This window comes from Bombus fervidus, chromosome 13, assembly GCF_041682495.2.
Source record: "Bombus fervidus isolate BK054 chromosome 13, iyBomFerv1, whole genome shotgun sequence".
Classification (NCBI taxonomy): domain Eukaryota; kingdom Metazoa; phylum Arthropoda; class Insecta; order Hymenoptera; family Apidae; genus Bombus; species Bombus fervidus.
In genome coordinates, this window is record NC_091529.1 from 3642005 (window position 1) to 3663443 (window position 21439).

Here is a 21439-nt window from a genome sequence, read left to right on the forward strand (position 1 = left end):
GCAGACTCGAGGGAATATTCGTTTCCGGATGACGGAGCGAACAGTTGTGATTTGAGCTGTTATACATCTCTGACGTTCGATGGTTGGAGCTTAAACTTTCTACTCTGTTTTTAACTGCGCTCCGCTCTTTCGCTCATTTTCTCAGGCTCGATCCTATCTTTGCGATATTGAAGAATATCTCCAGTTTGAAGAAAAAGTCTCGTCTCAACTTTATGTCAAAAACTTTGTTGAAACAGCGGGAATTCTTTTTGTTCGCTGAAATGAGCGTAAGATTGAAATATAAAAATCCAAAGATCGAAGTAGAGCTAAGGATGGATAGAGATAACGATATTGGAACATCATGTTGTTAGTAATTATAGTGCGTTTAGGAATCACAAATCTATCGTTCGAATGTTATAAATCAGTAACACGCTGTTAGGAATTTTAATTTCAGACTCGTGAATGTAAAATTTACTCCAAAAAAGTTGATTCAAGGGTTATAATAAAAATCTAGAAAATTTTGAATCTTCTAAAATTGTTTAACAGGTGCGTCCGATATAATATTTTCAAATGGAAATTTTAGTTCATTTGAATCTTTTCTTCTTTTCTTCGTTTCTGATTATTTTAGACTAAACGTATATTTGTATTTCGTCGAGAGGTTCTTATCAGAGGGATAGTTTACTGTTTCCAACCAACAATATCGACGTATTATACCTCCGTTGGTTACCGGAATGGCTAAACACGAGCTGTACTGTTGTCGTTTACTTAAGCTCTGCTTGGAAACACGTACCGACTTTGTTCCTTATAGAGGTAAATTTATCTTTGATAATTACACTGCGAGCTCGATCAACCATACGTAAATCGAAAGTATTTTAAAAATATGTTTATTGTATATTTAGTACATTTACATATATTGGCTTAGAAACTAAGTGATTGCGGATTTTGTCATTACCACCTAATGCCAAAATCCGTAATCACTTAGTTTCCAACCCAATAGTTGTGTAATATATTTCAATCTGTCGCGAGTTCCAAGGCAAAATATATAAAATTCGCGTGACAATTAACGCGTTAAATAGCAAGAAAAGTTAGATACGTTAGAAAGATATTTCTGCACCGGTTAAGTACTTTCGAGAATCGAGATTGACAAAGCTTTCGCAGAGGGAATCGCACGTGGGCTGTGTCCATTAGCGCGCGCAGGAAAGGAATTCCCATTTCCGGCGTACTTTTAAGCGGTTCGATACTCTTTTAGCAACGCGGCTTTCACGGAACAAAATTAGACACGGGAGAACGTCTTCTCCGACTGCATTCATGTCTCGCGACTTCTGCTAAGTGTACACGTACACATTAGTGCGTTTACACGAGTACATTAGAGTGTCGGATGAATTCATTATGGAGCGTGTGTCTATATAATGGTAGGCGTTCGCTGATGAATTTATAGATATATGATATACATATATGATTAACCCTGTGGATTTACTTAATTAATATCGACGCAGTTATTTATTCATGTTATTTAATTTTCATTTCTACATGGAAATTAGAAAAAGGCTAATGAAGTAATGATAATGTACCTATTAATTAAGATGCGAAAGCAGTTATAATATCAACTTTATTTGTTGAAACCACTCATACAATTTACCTGTTATGGCCCATATGATAATTTGGAATAATGTAAATTAGTAGAAGAGTTAAAGGTTCTGATTATAATTTTCATCTTGATAATCGTACTATGTTTCATTCGTAGTAATTGACGTTTAAATATTATTGTAAAGGTAAAGATTGCATACTCAGGGTAAATTTTTATGAATATTTCATCTGATAAACCTTAATTCTTATTTTTTCAGTCTACAACAAGATTGATATATTTTATGAAAGTATAGGTATGCTATATTTTTAGTATGTTTTTAGCATATTGTAAAATTATATACGAGTAGAGTTGAAAATATTATAATGTATTATTGTCATTAATAATTATTAAGGAGACAATTAACGACGATTCAATGTTACGGTATAATACTTCAACAATAAAACAGATAAAAAAAATTACAATTTAAAAACTACATTTACCTATCTACATATCTAAAATTTAAAATCTATATATCTTAAACGTGTCTCGATAAATTACAAATTTCCTGATACTAATTCGTCCAGCACTAGCTAAAACGCTAGTTGCTATAAAGCAGCAAACAATCCATAAAAAGACGATTTCAATAAAAAAAATAAGAGTTAGCATTATTCTGGTCTTAAGGAAAGTGGATCTTCGGGGATAAAACTCGCTTCGATTCTACGGAATTCCGTAGAACGGTGAGATTCAAAGCGATTAACTTTTCAGATGACACGGCGTTTCGATCCGATCAGAAGTGGATTCGACACTTCAACACACTTCGGAATTTCGGAACTTTTTATTTCGCGTCGGATCAGCTTGCTTTCTACTCGAACGCACCCCCAGACTTCACCCCACTTTTCCCCTCTTTTTACCAACGAGTGTGGGAGGCGTGCCGGATCGCAGGAAATTTGAAACTGAGAGCGAAGCATCCGCGATAAAAGTCGAAAGCTCGCCGAAACGTTCTCTTCAACGATCGAATTGCAACGTGTGTCTGCACGGTGCACAGGTCTCCGAGGAAATTGCGTTTCCACGGTAAACTGCGATATTTTCAACTTTGATTAGAAGATGTGTCTTATGACGGAAATTGATTAGTCTCGTATAACCGAAATTTTATTCATTTCACAAAAGAGAAAATTATATGACATTTCAGAATTTTATTTGAAAAACGAGATCTAATAATAGAAACAATAATTAATAAATAATACCAACATAATTACACAGGTAAAAGTATATTTATGCTGTTCAATTATAGAAGCAACCATTAAGTGCAAACAAACACAAAAATGTCTGCACAAGCTTTTTTTAAAATTTCACTATAGTACTCTCATATTTAATCTATCTATATCTAATTTCGATACAATTATGATCAGTGACGTAACAAGATTTAGACAATTTTTAATACAATAATTGTAATCCTTATAATTGTTGTAAAATTACAAATAATATAGGTAGCTCAACAAATCTGAATAAATTGTGTAATGCAATTTTGATAATGTAAAAAAGATAACAACTGGTAGTTTAAAAACATTAAAAAGATAAAAAAAGATGGAAAGATATCAATCTAGTACGTTGACAGTGCATCGTTTGTTCAGAGTTCATCCATCGACGCTGCAGCTCGTTTCGCATGCCGGCGCAATTCGCAAATATTTGCGCGACGAAGGAGCGATTGCAAAAACGCGGAGTTCCGGCAGAGGCAGAACCGGCTCCGACCGTACAATACGTGTGCTCATAACAGGATATTGGATGTTTCGTGTAAATGAACCATTTGTGCCGCGCGTTGTTCCAGTGTATTTCAATTTAACTAAAGTTTTTAATCGCTTGATAGAAATTTCTACTGAATTATTTAACAAAAGATGTTGGAGAGCTTGGTGATAATGTGACTTCAAAGAATTGGAAATTGATTCGAGTAACGTTGTTCGATGTTTAATTAGAATAAACGTGAAAAGAGAAAAATATACGCGAACAGAAATCAATGAAATTTCATTAGTTTAATTAACTCTGAATTATTTGTTCACATTAGCGATTATTAGTTTTCTATATCGATGATAGAGCAACGTATAAAACGAAGAGAATATGGATTTTTAATTTGTAGAGTCGAACCAGAAATGAAATATTTATAGAATACAAATATATTTGTTATTTTTATACTGCACAAATAATTGAAAAATATTTATGATCAAGATGTATATAATTTATAGTTTCAGAGATAGATTTTATTTTTAAAGACAACTTTAAAATTGTTAAAAATTGTTCAAGAAATTCAACTTTCGGAATTCATATTTGTTAAATAATTTTAAAATCAAGGATACGATTACTAGAACGCTCCTTAGTTTTACGTGGGCTGTGATAAATTCGAATATTACTGAAACTTCTGATATGGAGATATAAAGATAACCAACTTTGGAACGATGTACATAACTATATGAAAGTTCATTAATTATTATGATACACTGAATTATTAAACTACCAGCGGTTAACCAGTGTTTCAACACAAGTTGCAACATAATTTACGTAACATAAATTGCTAAATATTAATCCAAACTATATAGCAGTGAAACACGTTTTAGAATAAAAAATTATTTCCTCGAACTACAAGAAGCATTTTCCTGGAAACCTTCTAATAACATTCCTCCACTGAATTTTTATTTTACTATATCTTTATAAACCAAAAGATCTCGGCAGAATCTTGCAGGAGTCGCGTAACGTGGTAAAACAAATTTATTTCAAATATCGCAACGCTGCTCCAGCTATTTTCAATAACGCTCTCGTCGAGAATTACAAAGAAAACTTCGACGCGGGGCGAATTTCCGTGGAAAAAAAAAAGATGTTACAATCCTGTCGAAATTACAGGATGGAAGTTTCACGGAAAATATTCCTACGGGAGTTTTTCGCGTCCAATAAAAAGGGCGGATGAAAGTGGCTGCAAGTTTCTCGCTAAAGAAATTTCAAACACTTTTGCGTTTTGCCCCTGGCGAAGAATTCAACCGTAGCTCCGTTGTTTTCGCGTTCTATGTATACTACCAGCATTACACTTGCGGCAGTTTCATTACTCTTTTGGTAGGAACGTCGTCCGCCCAATTTCGACGGGCAGACTGCGAGCTTTATTACGTTCTCGCGTTATATCGCTGGGCCGGACACTCGAACACTGGCTAGAAATTGCGCTTAATACGTGATGTCAAAGCCTGGAATGAAGTTTCTTCGTTTAGGTCTTTGCCTGTTCCCACGAGGATTAAATTAGATTGGATTATCAACTTTTCTAGCCAAGTTATTGGACATTACAGGATATTAGAAGTTAGTTGGTAATTATTTTAATTTTTATGCAATTTCATATTTTTATCAACATAATCAAGGAAATGGAAAGCAGATAACAATGTACTTGGAACATTGAAAATTGTAACAACTTCATATATATAATTACTTCATACTTTTCTATATTTTCGCAGATTATCCTCATTACGTAGATTTTTACATTTTTCAATTTCCCATAAATGCATAAAGATCTACACTTTACATCGAATACGATAGTGAAATGTTATGCTTGTAGAATAATCTTTAATCTTTTGATGCATCGTATCTAGTATTTTACTTAATTTTGTTGCATTTTTTGACATTTTTGTATCAATTTTTTTTTCTTGTCGTCTTTACGTTTGAATATATAAATTCGAAGAACGTATATGTATTAGAGGTCAGTTGGTAGTCGTTTGAATTTAAGAAAAGAATCGAAATTTTCACTGTGGGTTAAAATAGTGGTTTGCTGCAATTATTGGGTTGGCAACTAAGTGATACCACCTGATGACAAAATCCACAATTACTTAGTTGCCAGCTCAATACTATGTTTCAAAATTTACTAATAAGTTGTTTCATATTGATTTTGCATATAATTATTTATATCGTTAATATATGCTCACCGTATGCTAGATTTTAAAATAGAAAATACGACCCTGACGATTATAAATCTGAACAACTTAGAAATACGGACTCCACAGTGAAAGAGTCGAAAGAAAAAAGAGAAAATTACATAGGGATATTAATAAATCCGAACCACTTAAGTACAGGTCACTAAACGTTTTTCTTATTTCAGGTAATTATACGTCTTTACACAAAGATTTGCTTAAACTACGACGCCACGACGTTCGCTCGGCTTGACCGGATTCATAAAGGCTTTACGAGGTGCGTAATTAAAGCTGATTATCTTAACGGCCATTGTAACAGTAGATATCGTTCCCGTCTTCAGCCTATAAATACTTGCGATAGGCTTTTAATTGGAATTCATGGGCTCGAGTGCATAGTATTCCCATCCGATAATCTTCGTTGTATCGCGCGATATCTGGCTCAGACGAATATAGCCAAGCTCTGTTTGGTAGCGTACGTGATAAACGTATTTCTCGAGGAGGTTGTTGCACAATTACGATATATCTTCAGGGTAAAGGTAATTAACAGTTGAAACAGGTTTTATTTCTTTCGCTGATTCCTTCGTCCCAGCGAAATTTGAAGAGTTGATGATGCTCGTAAGTTTGAATGTGTCTGATCATTTGTGGCTAATCCATAGCAGTGTGTTGAGTATTTTTGCATTATTTTTATGCAGTTAAAAAGTGATAGGAAACAGGTTTTTCAGATACAAGAGGTTTGCTTTAGTTAGGATAAGATTCGAAATGAGTTTAACACTTTCCGAAGTGCAAAGCACATAATCGACAAACTATCAATTTATGGAATCTACTTTCTCTTAGCTTTCTTCGGTTTTCAATCTTTTTATCGGCAAAGAAACAAGCTAAATAAAAGTTTTCACGTTATCAATGTCACAGTAGCTGCGTCGGGATAAAGAATTAGCCACACGAAGGGTTCAAATGTTTTCTCGTGGCAAGATATTGACTTCAACTTTAGATTATCGATATTGGTATTAGATATCTTTCGATGAAACTCTCTATCATCTAAAGATAAGCAATTCATCTTATATGAGTGTGTAACCGTAAGAAATTCCAATTGCTGGAAAACTTTTCGTTCTATAAAAAAAGTGTCTTGAACGAGAGTTATTGGTACTCTCAGATTTTTCACAAGATTATTTGAAACGCAATAAAAAATTCCCCTAAATTAAAAGAATCTGAAAATGAACCCTTCGAATATCATCAAACGCAAGGCAACTTCATTAACTTGATTTTCCTTGAGGCATCCAATCTCTGACCCAGTCAAACCTCCCTCTAATCCACGCCTACCGCATGATCAAAGTACATATTTCCTTGCCCGAGTCATATCACATCCCTTGTCGCACACAATGAATAATTAGTCTCGCATAAGCCCTGCATATCGTTGTTCTTGTTTCACAATAATCGCATCAATTATTCAAACGACTTGTCACCACTCAAATACATACCCTCAGCTGCTCTAAAGAGAAGTTTAAAGCTTGCCACGCGTTGTATAAGAATTTAATCAGAGATTCAGAGTCAGAAAAGTCCAGGCGGCGAGAATCATGGTCGAAACGAAGAAACCTGATCTCAACTGACATTTGCAAATGACGTTAGCCCGTATTAACGCGGCGGCTGTGTCCGCGCCGTAAGACAAAACGTTTCACGCTACCTTCTGACGATGGAGTCGTCGTCGTCGTAAATTAGTTCCAAGTTAATCGGTGACGGCGTAGGGTTGCGAGCGCCAGTCTCTTCTGGAAAGATGGCCGCGTGAAAAGAGATAATTTGCATTTTAATTGCGCCAGTCTGCGCCACTCTGCCCCCACCTCTCGAACGGTGTGCACCCTCGTCGACGTTGACACTGCACCCTTGCAACCTGCCCGCGCCTTTTCTCGCGAGCGTTTCCACGCCAAAAGCTTTGTTTCAGCCGGCATTGTGCCATGAACCTTCGCCTTTTCGGCTTCCAACTCTATCAGACGATGGCAAGCTCATCGTCGATCGTTGCCAGCTTTGGTTATCTTTGTCCCCGCGATTTTGTCTTCGTACTTTGCCACTTTTCACCTTTTGTGTTGGTAATGCAATCAGAGTGGATGCTTTTGAAATTTGTTTTATTTGTCGATAAGATTTTCGATTTAGGATATCCGATTTTGTGATACTAGTAAACTGCAATTTTTGTGCATTTACGGATAATTTAAAAATGCAAGAATGTACAACACGCGTGTAACATACAGAGATGTAAAAACTATTCAGTTTTTATAGGCTTTAACAAGCGAAATAAATCTTTGTGTAGTTTTCATTGCCTCAGGTATGTTCATAAAAATTTTGTAACATGGTAAGTCAGACATTTAGAGGCAGCTTTGGCGGTATAGTTGGAAGTTGAACTTTCTGAAATTCGATTTGTTCCGTGATGAAGTTTTTAATTTGAGGTTTCTGTTTCTGTGGCAGAAAAGCTAGACATTTGGCAAAAATGATGGCTACGTAATTAGAGGGGGGCATTTGAGATCCATTCCGTTTGATAATAAGCTTTTCAATTTCAGTTTCGATTTCGTGGTATGCTAAGTTGTGAAGATTTAGTGAGATTTGTTTCTGTTCATTATCTACCTGCTTAATCATTTTTCTATCGCTACAATTATGAACTACTTTGATTTAAAAATTCACAATTTTTATTCCACATTTAGCAAAAATGATTAAATTTCTAAGATAAAAGTCAATTACAAGTAAATTATATTGTAAAGGGCTCGGGGAAACCTTAGGAAACCGAAATAAATTGAATTGTTCGATATTTCAAAGCCAGCAATGCTGGAATCATAAATTAAAGCTACGGAACTTCCACAAATATAAATTCGCGCATAAATATAATTTCGTTTGAAAATCCGGCTTATTGAAAAAAATCAAAGGCATTTCGCGGAAAGAAATTATCTCCAGCCGCGGTTCAAGTTTCCTCTTTCCATTTCATGGCTTTCTCCCTTCTGATGCTCTTAAACTTTCCTTCCCGCGGAATGGCAAAGGAGAGAAAAGAGAGAAGAAGCGGCGCGTTTAATTGTAAGTACATTCAATTTACCTGGCCGATTCCTTTCTTTCGATTTCTTTCAATTTCTGCTCTACTCTCCGCGTCTTTTAAGCAACGGCGAAAGGAGTTGCTGGAGGATGGAATAACGGGAACAGAGAACGCTGGAAAAGTTTACGCGGAAGATGCTCGCCAACTTTGCCTTTAACTTGCGCGCTCACTCGCTAAACCCCCTCGCACCCAGACCCATTAATAAATCGGGCTCTTCGAGTAAGTTGCGTAGAATAATCAATAATTCGATGAATTACCGAGAAGGATGAATGACTCGGCGAAAATACGAGGGTCTGCCCCGTTGTAATTCCTCAGTCGGTGTACCATGGTGGTTTGTTAAGAGCTATGGGGGAAAAAATTACGGATAGTATCGTGTCGAGCTTTGGGGAAAATAATTGGACGCAAATTGCAGGATGTTTTTAGTGTATTAATATCTCGAGTACAAAAGCGGAGATTCGAAGTGGAATCAGTTTTCAGTCGATATGAATAGTTATTATTTATCCTTTTTTTTAATTAATGGATTAAGGGGATCATTCAGTTAGAGTAAGTATAAATAGAAAGGATGATTTTAATCCTCAACAGTGTCTGCTTTTCAATTCGTAAATAATTTCTGGGAATAAAAAATCTCTTATTGAAGGATATGCAAAATATTGAACAGCTGCTGGGTGAGCGTATCGAAATTAATTTTATTGAAAAGTACAATCTTTCTGGGATATTTGTATGAAATTTCACATTGAAGATTGTTAGAGTAACAAAGTTATCGCATTTTGCTCTCAACTTTAGCGAATTACACGTATACGAAGTCTAGTTGGAATCGTTGATTGGATTTTTCTAGGCACAGTACTAAAAATATTAGAAAATATTGTCGAGCTAATTTGGCTGAGATTTTACATAGCTGTTTTACATCGAATGATTTTTTACATCTTTTCGTAGGATATTTTAAGAAATTGTTACCTTTTATATACAAAGAGAATACATTTGTAAAAGAAATTTTCACAAATTGCAATTACTCTATATTATAATAATATTACTAAATTTCCTACGATTTTATTTATCTATCGAAAAAAAAAAATTGGTGTTTCTTCGGCTTCTGTTAAACAACAGCACTCCGAAACCCCGCATCGAAAAATACATTTTATCTTATTACTTTTTAATAAACTTTATACTATTGTCAAACACAAATATTCCTTCTAAACGATCTAAATTTTACTTTAAAATTATATTTACATCTCTTAGAGATTACATTATAAATAAAAATCAATTTGTCTGATTTACGTACATCAATTTAAAATCACGCAAGATTTGAAAGATCAAACAGACTTCATTTCACTTTACAACAATTTATACTTTCGAACTTTTTTAAATGAAAATCGCCCCTTAAGCTTAAATTAAATGCGCAGACGTATTATTTCTTAACGTAGCAACTAACGTCGAAGCTTAAGCTTTTTACCGCGTTCTATGAATCATTTTTCGCCCAGTCGTATTTTTCTACCTTTAAGAAATTTCTTCAGTTTTTTCTTTCTCAAATTTTCTTAAATCCCACTAGTAAGCTCTTTATCCGATTAAAATAAAAATGAGATTAAAATATAAAGAAAATAAAAAAAAGATCGCAGCAGGGTTAAATTCAAACTGGTTAGTCGAACGAATAGAAAATCGAACTTTTATTCCATCCTTTCATTCCGTTATTCTTAGAATCGGTATTAAGAGTAATCGATATAAAATTGGATAATACCAGGACTTTTTACTGGCATAGTTCACGGAACTTTTATCGAAGCGATCATTGACGTGGTCTGGCTTCTCCGCGTCTGGTTCCTCGTTAAATATTAATCCCCTAATTCGATCCACTTGCGCCTTAAGCATCGTGAGAGGGCAGAGACTGTGCTTCCGTATTCCTGGCAAGAACACTACGGTTGCAACTGTCACCTGAACGGTAACGGGTTTTATGGTGTCCTGGTTCTGCCGGCGCTAGTTTTACGACCTCCCCCATTGGCTACAGCGGTTGCCCTATAGTATAGTTACGCCGAAGTGAAGGTCGATACGACTCCTCCTGGAGCATGCTAGCTCTCTGTTCGATATTTTCCTTGGCTATCCAAGAATCCGCTCAACTTGAGAGTAGAGAATTATTATTACATCGGTGCATATAAAATACCGCTCTTCTTTTTAAACTTTGAATTTTAGTGGGACAAACTATCCATATAATTTCGTTCTATTGCCAATCGTCAAATACGTTGGAAATGAAGAAATTTGCTGTAAAACACGTACATAGATGTGTGAAATACTAAAACGATTTATAATAAAAATATTACAATTTCGTCTAAGGTCTACATTTGGAAAATGTGGTATTAAAATTGCTGGTAACATAGAAGCATTTGAAGAAGTTCAAAGATATTCTTATTTAATTATTTAGTCAATTTGAATTATCAGAGGTACTGTAACAGTTTTATTTCGAGAGTGTTTCATTTTAGAACCAATAATTTGCATAAGTCTGAACTAATCGATTACTCTGCCAGTGTATTGAATGACAAGTAGAAATTCGATTAAATATATGATTCTTTACATAAACAATGTGCGGCAAAAGTTTTCTTTGATAAAACGATACTGCAGATGTATCGAATTGAAGTACGCCGTACAATTAGAAACGCAGTCTGATGGTTTGGGCAATTTATTCTAAATTCCTCTTACAATTTTAGTATCACTCTCATTTGGTCGAACTATAGATTTCCTGGCTCACAATACAGACCGAATAAACTAAACACTCTCACATTCCTCAAAGACATCGACCCCGCAAGACATTCCATCCACATCAGGCCAAGCTGATTAAAATGAAACCCGAGGGCCACACGCTGATAAGCCAAGCCACAACATAAACAAAACTCGAACGTTTAATTAGATCCAGCCAGAGCCACCAATAAAACCAATTACGGACTCCCTAAACACACCCGTTGCCCCAGCAAGCGCACCAAGGCACGTTTCCACTGCTGGTACTTGCTTTCCTTGCCTTCACGCTGCCAATCTCTCTGCTGCTAACAGAATTAGTCCTCTCCCTCTCTGAATTCAGCACCATCGCCTCCTTTTCTCTACCAATATCCAAGCTGCCACTTCTAACTGTCCTCATTGAAGTCAACGAAGGCCTCTTCTTAGCGTTGAAGTAGAGAGACACCCTTCTCATCTGTTCCTTCTTGGGCGAATCTTGACCAGACGAAGACGATCTGCTCTCGTTTTTGTCCTCCTGACCCTCTGATGTAGTCGTAGTGATACTAAGTCTCGTAGGCTTCTTTCGTGTCGATTTTCCAGGAGACTCTGGCATTTCCGACGACGTGACGCTACTCTGTTTCTTATACTTCCTTTGAACAGTAGGTGACGCAGGTTTTTGCTCCTTATTGGCACTACACTTTTCTTTTCTGATCGTTCTCTTCCTACGTCCACTTGGTGTACTCGGTACACTTCCTTCGTGAGGAAACACGTGTTCGTCTTCTTGATGAGAATCTCCATCTATGGAGGTCTGTGTCTGAGCTGGCACCTTCAATGTTAGGTTGTCGTAGTACATCATCCCTCTTTGTGGATACAAGCCTCCTCTTGGCAAAAATGGCACGTTCTGATACAAATTCTGTGTATGTAAATAGGGATTGGTATTTAACCTACGCATAGTGTTGAATTCGTAAGGAGTAGGTGGACCTACTAAAGTATGCGGACTCGGTCTTTCAAAAGACGTTACCTGAATCTGAGGCTTGCTCGTTGGAGACATCAGTTTTCCATTCATTAGTTGGTTAGATGGGATTAAGAGACGGTTCTTGTCAGACTGAACCGGTCTGTACCTTTCTGAAAAAGGAACTCTGTTGAAGGTGGGCACTTCAGATTGCGGTGGGTAGCAGCACAGGTTGTCATCGTTCACTTGGACGGACAGCGGTCTGGTGACGGTGTTCTGGTTCATGTAGCTGGTAGACGGCTCGAAACTTCGTAGAAAGGGGTTCTTGAAGAGTCGATAGTCTATGGTGGGTAACTTGGGGATTTCTGGGATGTCGGGGCTCACCGCCTGTTCCACGCGAGGCGCCTTCAGAGTAACGTTCAGGTACGATTTGTATGGCTTCGAGTCTGATATATTATCCAAAGTGTTGTCACTTCGGGTCAATATTTGTTGCTTACCATTAGATTGATTGACCGAAGCGGTGTGAGACTTACTAGGCAAATCCTGCCACGACATCGACTTTGTCAATTGATTGGTCGTGCCTGGTTTGACTTCAGTGATTAGTAAGTTGTCTGTACTTAGGAACGTCCTCTGTTCACTTTTATCATTGAACAGATTGCCCTCGTATGGAATTGCTCCATCAACGTATAGATCAACCGATCCCTTCTGAGATGTGAACTGACTTTTTGAGATTACAGTGGATCCAGTCTTGCCACTACTAGAACTATTCCCAGTTCCAAAGTGACTGACAGTCGGCGAGGATTCTTCAGTCTGTTTCTTTAATTTCGAAGGCAGTGGAGCAAAAAAATGCTTCGGTTTCTCGGCTCCTGATAACCCAGGACTCTCTTCTGTCTCTATCTTCGTTGCATCACTAGCACTCAGTTCCGTTGGTCCCTTCATATTTGGCAAGTTTGCATTTGTACTCCAACCATTTTCAATCATCTTCTCCGAATTCTGTCGGCTATTTCCAAAGAATGTCGAGTTGAGTGGATTACTTGACAGTTTTAGGCCAACACCTCTTCTTTGCACAAAGCTTGGAAAATTAGGAAAACCACCGATGGTCGGTGCGAATTGTTGCTTTAATTGCTCCTGGTGAATTGTAGCAAAGTTCTGCATACTTGGTGTTCCGTCAGTATCAGTTGCTCCATACGTGGTCACCTGTGTCTGAGGCATTATAACGTTACTTTGCCAGCCTGCAGGAGGCGCGTGTATTATTTGATCGTTGATTCCATTCATAGCTGGACCTGCTAGATTCGATATTGTGCCTATTCGGTCTGCATTTATTCTCGGACACGGGGAAGTTAGCATCGTTGATGCATCAGCAGGCAGCATTAGGTTTAGCGTGCTTGGGAACTTGAAAGGATACTCGTTATAGTAAGCAGAGCTACCTAAGCAAGTCGATGATTGATAGGTGCCAGGACAGAAGGGGATGTTGTCGTGAAGTTGCCTCGACTTTAGGATAGAAAGTGGACTTTTTTGCTCTTTGGATTGCAGAACATCTTCCGAAGAAGCTTCCTTTTTATCCTTGTCTCGTTTCGGCTCTTCCTCTTCGTCGACCACTGATAAGTCGTCGAAGTCTACGTGTAGCCTATGGAGCCCGTTACTGGTCATTTTCTCCGTGGAAATCTTCTGATTTTCCGCGTTGTCTAATTGCTCAGATTTTTCGGGTTCCTTGGTGGTATCTTCGCCGTCCTCGCTGAGCTCTTCGTCCTCCTCGAAGGAGTAATCAGATTGCAGACCGCCATCCTCATCGGAGCGATCCTGAAATGTATAAACCTTTGAATCTCTTAATTATTCTAATCTGTGACACTTTTTGTACATACCATGTACATTTTAATTTCTATTAAAAATACTGTTTTTATAAATTTCGTAACAAGTACTTCTGAATTTTTACATCGATGTTCAAATTGATTAATTCCATCAATACATTTTGTAATAACTTCTCTCTGGTCTTCTTGTATGCAACCAATCAAATTTTATATATTGATACGTAGACTACAATTATTACACTGCTTAAAACAACCAAGGAATCACTGCTATAAGCGATTCGGTTACACCAATCAGGAGAATAGAGTCGTCGTAGCATCCTTTAGAAACAACAGATTGATATACGTATAATGTTACTTATATGATACTTTGATAAAGATCGACTTTAAGTCATTGTCCAATATTCAACTGTTTTAAGCATTGTGTAAGTAATTATATAAATTAACTGGTTTTATCTAAAAATTTTGAAAATACCAGAAATCTCAACAAAATTAAGAAAAGAAATTGTTTCCAGGATAAAAAATCATTCATTGATGACCACGCAAGTTCTAAGCAGATATTTATATGAGATATTAATGTATCGATATTCGATTTCGAGAAAGTAATTTATAAACTTGTTCTCGCTAATTCCTCGCGTACATTAATTTCCCATCAGTATCCTTCAAATCAGGATACTACTGCGAAAACAAAGTTTCTGTTATCAATCAAATACGCAAAATCTGGAAAATCGACGAATCGATCAGTCATCCCTTGTCTCAATTCACAATCAACCAACTTTTGCATAGAGTTACCTCGTATTCTTCGCTTTCTGTGTGGCACTTTTGCCTCTTCAGGATCTCCTCGAGCTTGTCGTACTCGTCCCTGAGGCTCCATATCTCCCTACGCAGCTGCTCGTTCTCTCTGCGCAGCTTCTTGATGTCGTTCTGACCTGAAATCGAATTAAATTACTTTCCTCCTTTTTTTTTTTTTATTTCAATATATTCCTCTACAATTTGCGCGAAATGACGTTTGACAAATTATTGTAAAAATTACAATAATTATTATTGTTATTATTTTGTACTGTAATTAGATCAAGTAGGTGTTTCTTCCTTAGAAAACCAGATTAAATTTTATTCGTTATCATTGTCGGTATCGTATTTCAAAAAGGATGTTTTTTTCAATCGGGTCAAAGACACAATCTCCGTGGCTCGATTTATTTTCAAGTTCCACTTCAGTTTCATTAACGTTTCGAGATCTGGATTACGACTAGGCACGGGCCTGGAAACACACGTATCTTACTGGAAATCGAGTGAATCTAATAAAATCAATCGTGCAAAAATACCGGCAATTTTCTGCGTGTAGAAGGAGCCGCGAAAGTTAAAGAGCAAGAGTACTATACAAATATCCACAAATCAAAGTAGTTTATTTAATTGTGTCAAAAACACGAATTAGAGCTATCAATTAGTTTCATCACGTTTGAAACGATCCACCTACATAAACACAATAATTTAAAGATTCTTCGAGATCAAAGGCCCAAGCACTAAGTACACTAGGAGGGCTCTTACACTTGCAGATTCGAACCCACTGACTTCCAGCGTTTATATGTTGAACCACAATTCAAACTCTCAAAGATCAAGGCTCGAAGCTCATTTCAACGATGCTGAATCCGCTTGAAAATGCTTGGAAAACTCTACACCACGTGTTCTCTTGGAACTCGTTTTTCTCGTGGAAATCACTTAATCACGATCTGACCGTTCTGGTAACGGACAGACCGTCGGTTGCACCAATCGAAACGATCGATCATTGGTCAGGCCTGGCAACAATCTCTAACCCTTCGTCTTTCGGTGCGTCAAGGAACTGGTGATAAATCACCCACGGTGAGAGACCTTCAAATTACTTAGCCGGCAGATACGAATAAAGTTTCAGCAAAGCCTAATCTAACCGACGAAAGGCTGGCACGCCGCGAAATAAATGAAAAATCGCGATAAAACGAGGCTTCCTTTCTTCGTTCTTGTGCTTTTTATTCTTCTCGTCCTACGCGCGCACTTCCAAGGCCTGCTTTTTGATCGATCGTCCGGCGAAACGGAGATTAGGAGGTCGATTAGATGGACTTCATGGATTGTTTCCATTGTGTCTGTTGGCCGTTCTCGAGTGATTAATGCGATGCTCCCTCATCGTAGAGGAAGCTCGGTGTTTAGAGGGAACACGCGAACTGCGGTTGTCTTCGCGTCTCGAGATACAGGTGCGCAGGAAGTTCGCCTGCCACTTGTCTGGCGAAGGGATTGCGACGATAAGTGGGAAGTTACTGTGTAAGGAGTACGGGAAGTTTGCGTTGTTCCGTCAGGCTTGATTTCGGCTTTCGTAAACGTGGTTCCGATTCTTGGCAATTGCTTCGGATGCTGCGATCCAGAATTGCACCAACGTTATTTTTCTAATCTGAAAGATTCTTTTGTTTTCCATATGTTTGCTTTTTTAGGCTAGGAGATTGCCACAGAGCCATAAATTAGCGATAGAGAAACCAAGGGGGGTCTAACGAACATCCCGCAGGCCATCGAAACAACAACGTAGAGAAACGTCTGTTTCAGTGTCAGAAAACAGTAACAGCATGGCCATCTCTGACTTGGACATGACGGCGACATTCCCGGCAACATCTCCTCCGTAGGAGCCAGACTCATAGTGTATAAACCTTCCTAAAATCAGCTCTCGACATTCTCTGCTCTAACACTCTGAATCGTCACTCTGTTGGATTCGTACAAGAAATTTTACTACTATATCTAGAGTTCAATTCTTTACCTTATTTGTGAAACGTTCTAACTACGACGCGAGGAGATCACCGGTGTCTGTGATCTGAATATGATCAGTTTGGCAGCTTGTCATTGGAAACTCTCTAGGGATAGCAAAGTTTAGAAGAATGGAAATAATAATATTTGTTTATTCTCCGAGATCATGGACATGGAATGGATCGTGGAAAATAGAAATCTTTCCATTATCCGACTTGAAAACTCGTTTTATGGTATAGCAAAGACTTTAATAATTTGCTCAGATTTTTTGAAAGCCTGGAATAATACAAAAGCTAAGCGTGAGCATAAACGACTGCTACGTTATTTGTAATGAATATATTATATGTCGGGTCCTCATTATGATTAGGGTTAGGGGCGTGTAATGAATCTTCACTGGAATTAGTCATCGTTGTTATACAATCGAGGTAATGTTGATTAGCACAAGTGTGAGTATTACAGAATTGACAAGTAACCGCGGTGATTAGACACTAATGACAATGGTCTTAGGTTCGATAACGAATCCGCGGTCAACGGGATAGCATAATGTACTTTCCTGCAAAGTCTACGTTTGACTCTTTGTTAAAAACGTGAAGTATTCAGTAAGATTCAGAAGTGATCGTAAAGATGTTGTTTTTCTCGTTGATGAGATCGCACGTGCATGTTTACTGTCGGGTGCTGCTACAACTATTTCTTTCTAAGGAGAGCTATACAATTAGTCTATACTTCTATTAGGTAAAAACATTCATCTCGTGACCGCGACCGGTTGTCGTCTCGAGTCCAAGCTCATTATCACAAATCTCGGACAATTATAATCGGGTTAACTTATAAAGATTAAAGTATTGGGGATTTTCAAAAGAATTTCAAAGGGAAATGTCCTTTCATCTCCGACATATATATATATATTTGTTTGGTCAAGGTATGACAAAAGTCTGATTGGTATGCACGATTTCCCGTTTCCATTTTGTGTTAACAGTAGAACTACCACGCCAGTTAAATTGACTGGTTTTACAATTTTATTTTAGAATTCCTACTTCATGTTATATTTTTTTCCAACAATGATGTAATGACTTTCGCAACGATAATTAAAAGAATAATATAATGAATTTTATTTTGTTATTTATGTAATCAAACTCAAAATAATTTTGTATCAAGGCTACTTATACCAATACCAGTCAAAGTGTAAAAAGGTCCTGCAATCTGTTTATCGAACTCCAATTAACCAGTTTCCTCGTTTTGTACAACTTCCACACGTTTTTCAAATTTTTACTGTGTATCATTCAATATGATGATATTAGTTATCAGGAAAATTCTGGATCGATCGCTAGATGCTAACACTAGAAACACCACACCAGTTAAAATGACTGGTTCTACAATTTTATAAATATGTCAACTCTCGTTTAGGAATCATGGTTCCAGGTGGATTAATAATATCAAAAATGTACTACACAATATAGAATTCCTCCTGTAAGAAAATAATAAATCAATAAATATAAAAATATTCTATTATTACGTATTTTTTAAAGACCACTCATTTTGACTGTTTTTGGTAGAAATAGCTTCGTGTTAACTATCGGTAGTTCTAGTATTAAGAATTTCCTTCAAACAGTACAAATATCGCGTATTGAAATAACAGCGAGATTGAAATATTGAAATTCGAGAATCACAGTAGGATCAAAAAAAAAAAAAAAAAAAAAAAAGAAAAATCCTTCGAAACAGCCCAGAGATTGTGTGAAAAATTTCCGATCATGTACCTATCATAAAACCGTTAGAACGTTTGATACCGGAAGCCACGCGTTCTCCATTATCCATCTCCGCGTTCGAAAACTGCCAGTCCGGTTTCATGGCCGCTTATCGGTCGCGCAAACACGCTTTATAAGCAGCCGCGTGATAACAGGCCGCTTAAGCCGCACGCGGTGCCCATTGCATGGTGGAACAAGAAAAGCCATGTGGTAAATCAGGATTAAAACGGCGCTGGCCGCTTGGAAATTTAAATAAATTAAATCCTTCCGGAGGTTCATAAATTCGGATTTTCCGGCTGGACACCAACGGCTATTTGGATCCTATTAAATCTCGTGCCTCTATCTCTCGGTCGTTTGCATTTTTTTCTTCCGCTTCTTCTTTTTCTACATCCTCGCTGTATCCCCTCTTGTGCATCTCTTCCAAGAAACCTTTCCTCCACCGATATTCTCGTTTCATTCGATGTCGTGATGCTCAAGGGTTTGTGACGAATCGCTACGTCGCGTCGAGTCGAGTCAAACTCGAAACATTTCTTGTCTATTGGCCGAAACGTATCTTATATAGCACTGAGATTGACGAGGATAATGGATATAACTGTGAAAAGAGGTCGTAACTAGGGATGAATCATAGTGATGTTAGCGTGTAATGTGCGATCGTATTTACAGGCTAAATGACATTTATAAGCATCATATCTCGCGGTCTTGAGACGATACTTTGGGTTTACGAGTGTATGTAAATCCGTTTTGTAAGACGTATATATTCTAGTTTTACGCAGGATGTTTTAATAGTGAGTTTTTGTCTTGTTGAAGATAGGTTACGGTTCTTTGAAATTCGTTGGAAATTATGCTATATGATAAGTGATGCTTCTTTGGTTCTTACATTTATTTATTTATTTATATTATTTATATATAGTATTTTATTTGTATTGTGTTGTGGATGTGGCTTATTTTATTATATTTAGTGTATGGAGTGATTTTGATACCGTTGTAATAGGTATGTTAACTATAGTGATAAGTTAATTATATAGAATTAAATTCTTGTTTAACGTAGAGATTTATTTGCGAAGAAATATTTATTAAATATGTCCGGATCGAAGGAAATATCTACCTATTAACGATTGTTACTTTGAAATGTCACAAAAATATATTAAAAAAAAAAAAAATAATACTTCAAGTTGCCAGTTGTTCAGGTATGCTTTAATATTTCTATTTCAATTAGCTGTTTTAAAATGTGAACTTGTTGCCGATTTGGGCGAATATCGTAACGCAACATCGTCCTTTCCAGGAAGTTATTTATTCCAGAAGGATTTCCGCGTTAGCGAAATGTCAGGGCTCCGTGGGAGTGATATTTGTAAAGATGACACGGAAGAACGTGTTCACGGCTCGTAACGCTAGTTTGTCATGCACCGAGTATTCCTTATTTCGTCGTATTTTTCTATCTGCTGAAACATTCAGCCATTTTTCAAACGCGGAAAATCTCCCAACGTTCCCTTTGCTTCCGAGAATCATTTCAACGGGACCGTCTTACGAACGAATTTAATATGAAAATTGTTCAACGTCGTCTAAAAATTATCTTATCGACATACAAGACGTACATCATTAGCCAGAAGCTTCGAACTGGACTCAGATATTCCATACGCAGATCTTATTAGTGAAAATCGTAGGATGCAAGCTTATCGAGTGCAATTCAAAATCATCAACTTTGGATTAACGAGACCCTGTCAACCTTTCGTCCTAAAATATTATCCTGGCTGAAACCATTCTTACCCTCTAAACATGCTACCAATTAATTCAAGTCCAGAGCAGAAAATGGTGCACATAACTCCTGTCAAATTAACGCGAGACTTGAGCGTGCAATTGCCACGACAACCGTCGTATTTCGCCGTACCGCCTCCTACCAAACCATAGAAAACAAAAACGCAGCTCGTGGTTCGCCGTTCCAGCTCTATATTAATTATTTCACCGGCGAGGAAAGGTTTTGTCGATCGCAACTGCGTTAGACCGGAAGAGGTACATAAACAGAGACGACGTACATTAACTCGGAGATTGGTATGCTCGATGGAAAAAGGAGAGGAAACACGGAGGCCGGCGTTCTCTCTGTTAAAGAAGAAGCTGATCAAAGCAGCAGCGCGAGCCGCGTATTTGGTTTCGTCAAGTTTCTATCGGGGTTGGGTTGCGTACGTTGGCCCCTTTGAAAAATGGAAATTGCGTCCCGTGGATGCAAACGAACGTCGAGCAACGGCGAGGAAACGGCCGTGGGCTGTGTTTTCCCTCCCCTTTGAGCTAAAAACAAGAAATCGCGTAAGCCCGGCTTGATTGATCGCGCGCCCCTCCGCAAGAAAACTTCGCGCCTGTTTGCCCGTCATATTTACGGCCGATGTTAACGAACCAGAGGATCGGCAGAGATAGGTAGTTGAACCGGGTTTTAGGATGACGGTCTCTCTGGATGGTTCAAGCGGCTCGTGAATATTTTTAGGAATTATTGAAACTGCCGCGAGGTGTGGTTGGAAAACAGCAGAATTCAGTGGAAGGGATAGATGCGCTGAATATTCGTTTTTAATGAGCTAGTGCGAATCGTTCAACCTCGATTTTCGACTTTTAGATTTCGGACATAACGAGCTGAAAGATGTGCAGAGATTCGGTTGGAACAGGTTCTTTTTGGAATGACGGTTGAGCGAATATTTTGAGAGGGATAAAATTATTCGAATTATTGCGGCGTGTACGATTGAAAAACGGTGGAAAGAGAAAATTAATAGGGTCAGAAGATATTCATTTTGATGTGAATTACCGAAAGAGCAAAATTGTCACAGTTTTTACATTTCAGATATCAAGTTTAAATATTTGGTTCTAAAACAGTGGGAATATTTCAATTTTCTCGTTCGAGACTATATTTGTCTATTCTTATTTTCAAATGTAAAATCGTACACTTTAAACATTACGAGCTGGAACG

At 37.5% G+C, this 21439-nt stretch overlaps 2 protein-coding genes across 6 annotated transcripts in view; one reads left to right on the forward strand and one right to left on the reverse strand.

Moving 5' to 3' along the window:
- The window catches only part of Ror (tyrosine-protein kinase transmembrane receptor Ror), a 356273-nt gene that overhangs the window by 77517 nt on the left and 257317 nt on the right, over window positions 1–21439 (forward strand). The window lies entirely within an intron of this gene.
- Window positions 9209–21439, reverse strand: part of LOC139993586 (uncharacterized) — a 59827-nt gene continuing 47596 nt past the window's right edge. For 3 of the 4 annotated variants that reach the window (XM_072015459.1, XM_072015461.1, XM_072015463.1), the window contains 2 exons: window positions 14786–14922; window positions 9209–13988 (listed from right to left, as the gene is read on the reverse strand). In XM_072015459.1, coding sequence (XP_071871560.1) covers window positions 11472–13988; window positions 14786–14922 — 2654 coding nt within the window. In that variant the 3' untranslated portion in view covers window positions 9209–11471. The remainder of the gene's footprint in view (window positions 13989–14785; window positions 14923–21439) is intronic. The other variant, XM_072015460.1, reaches the window with a different exon arrangement.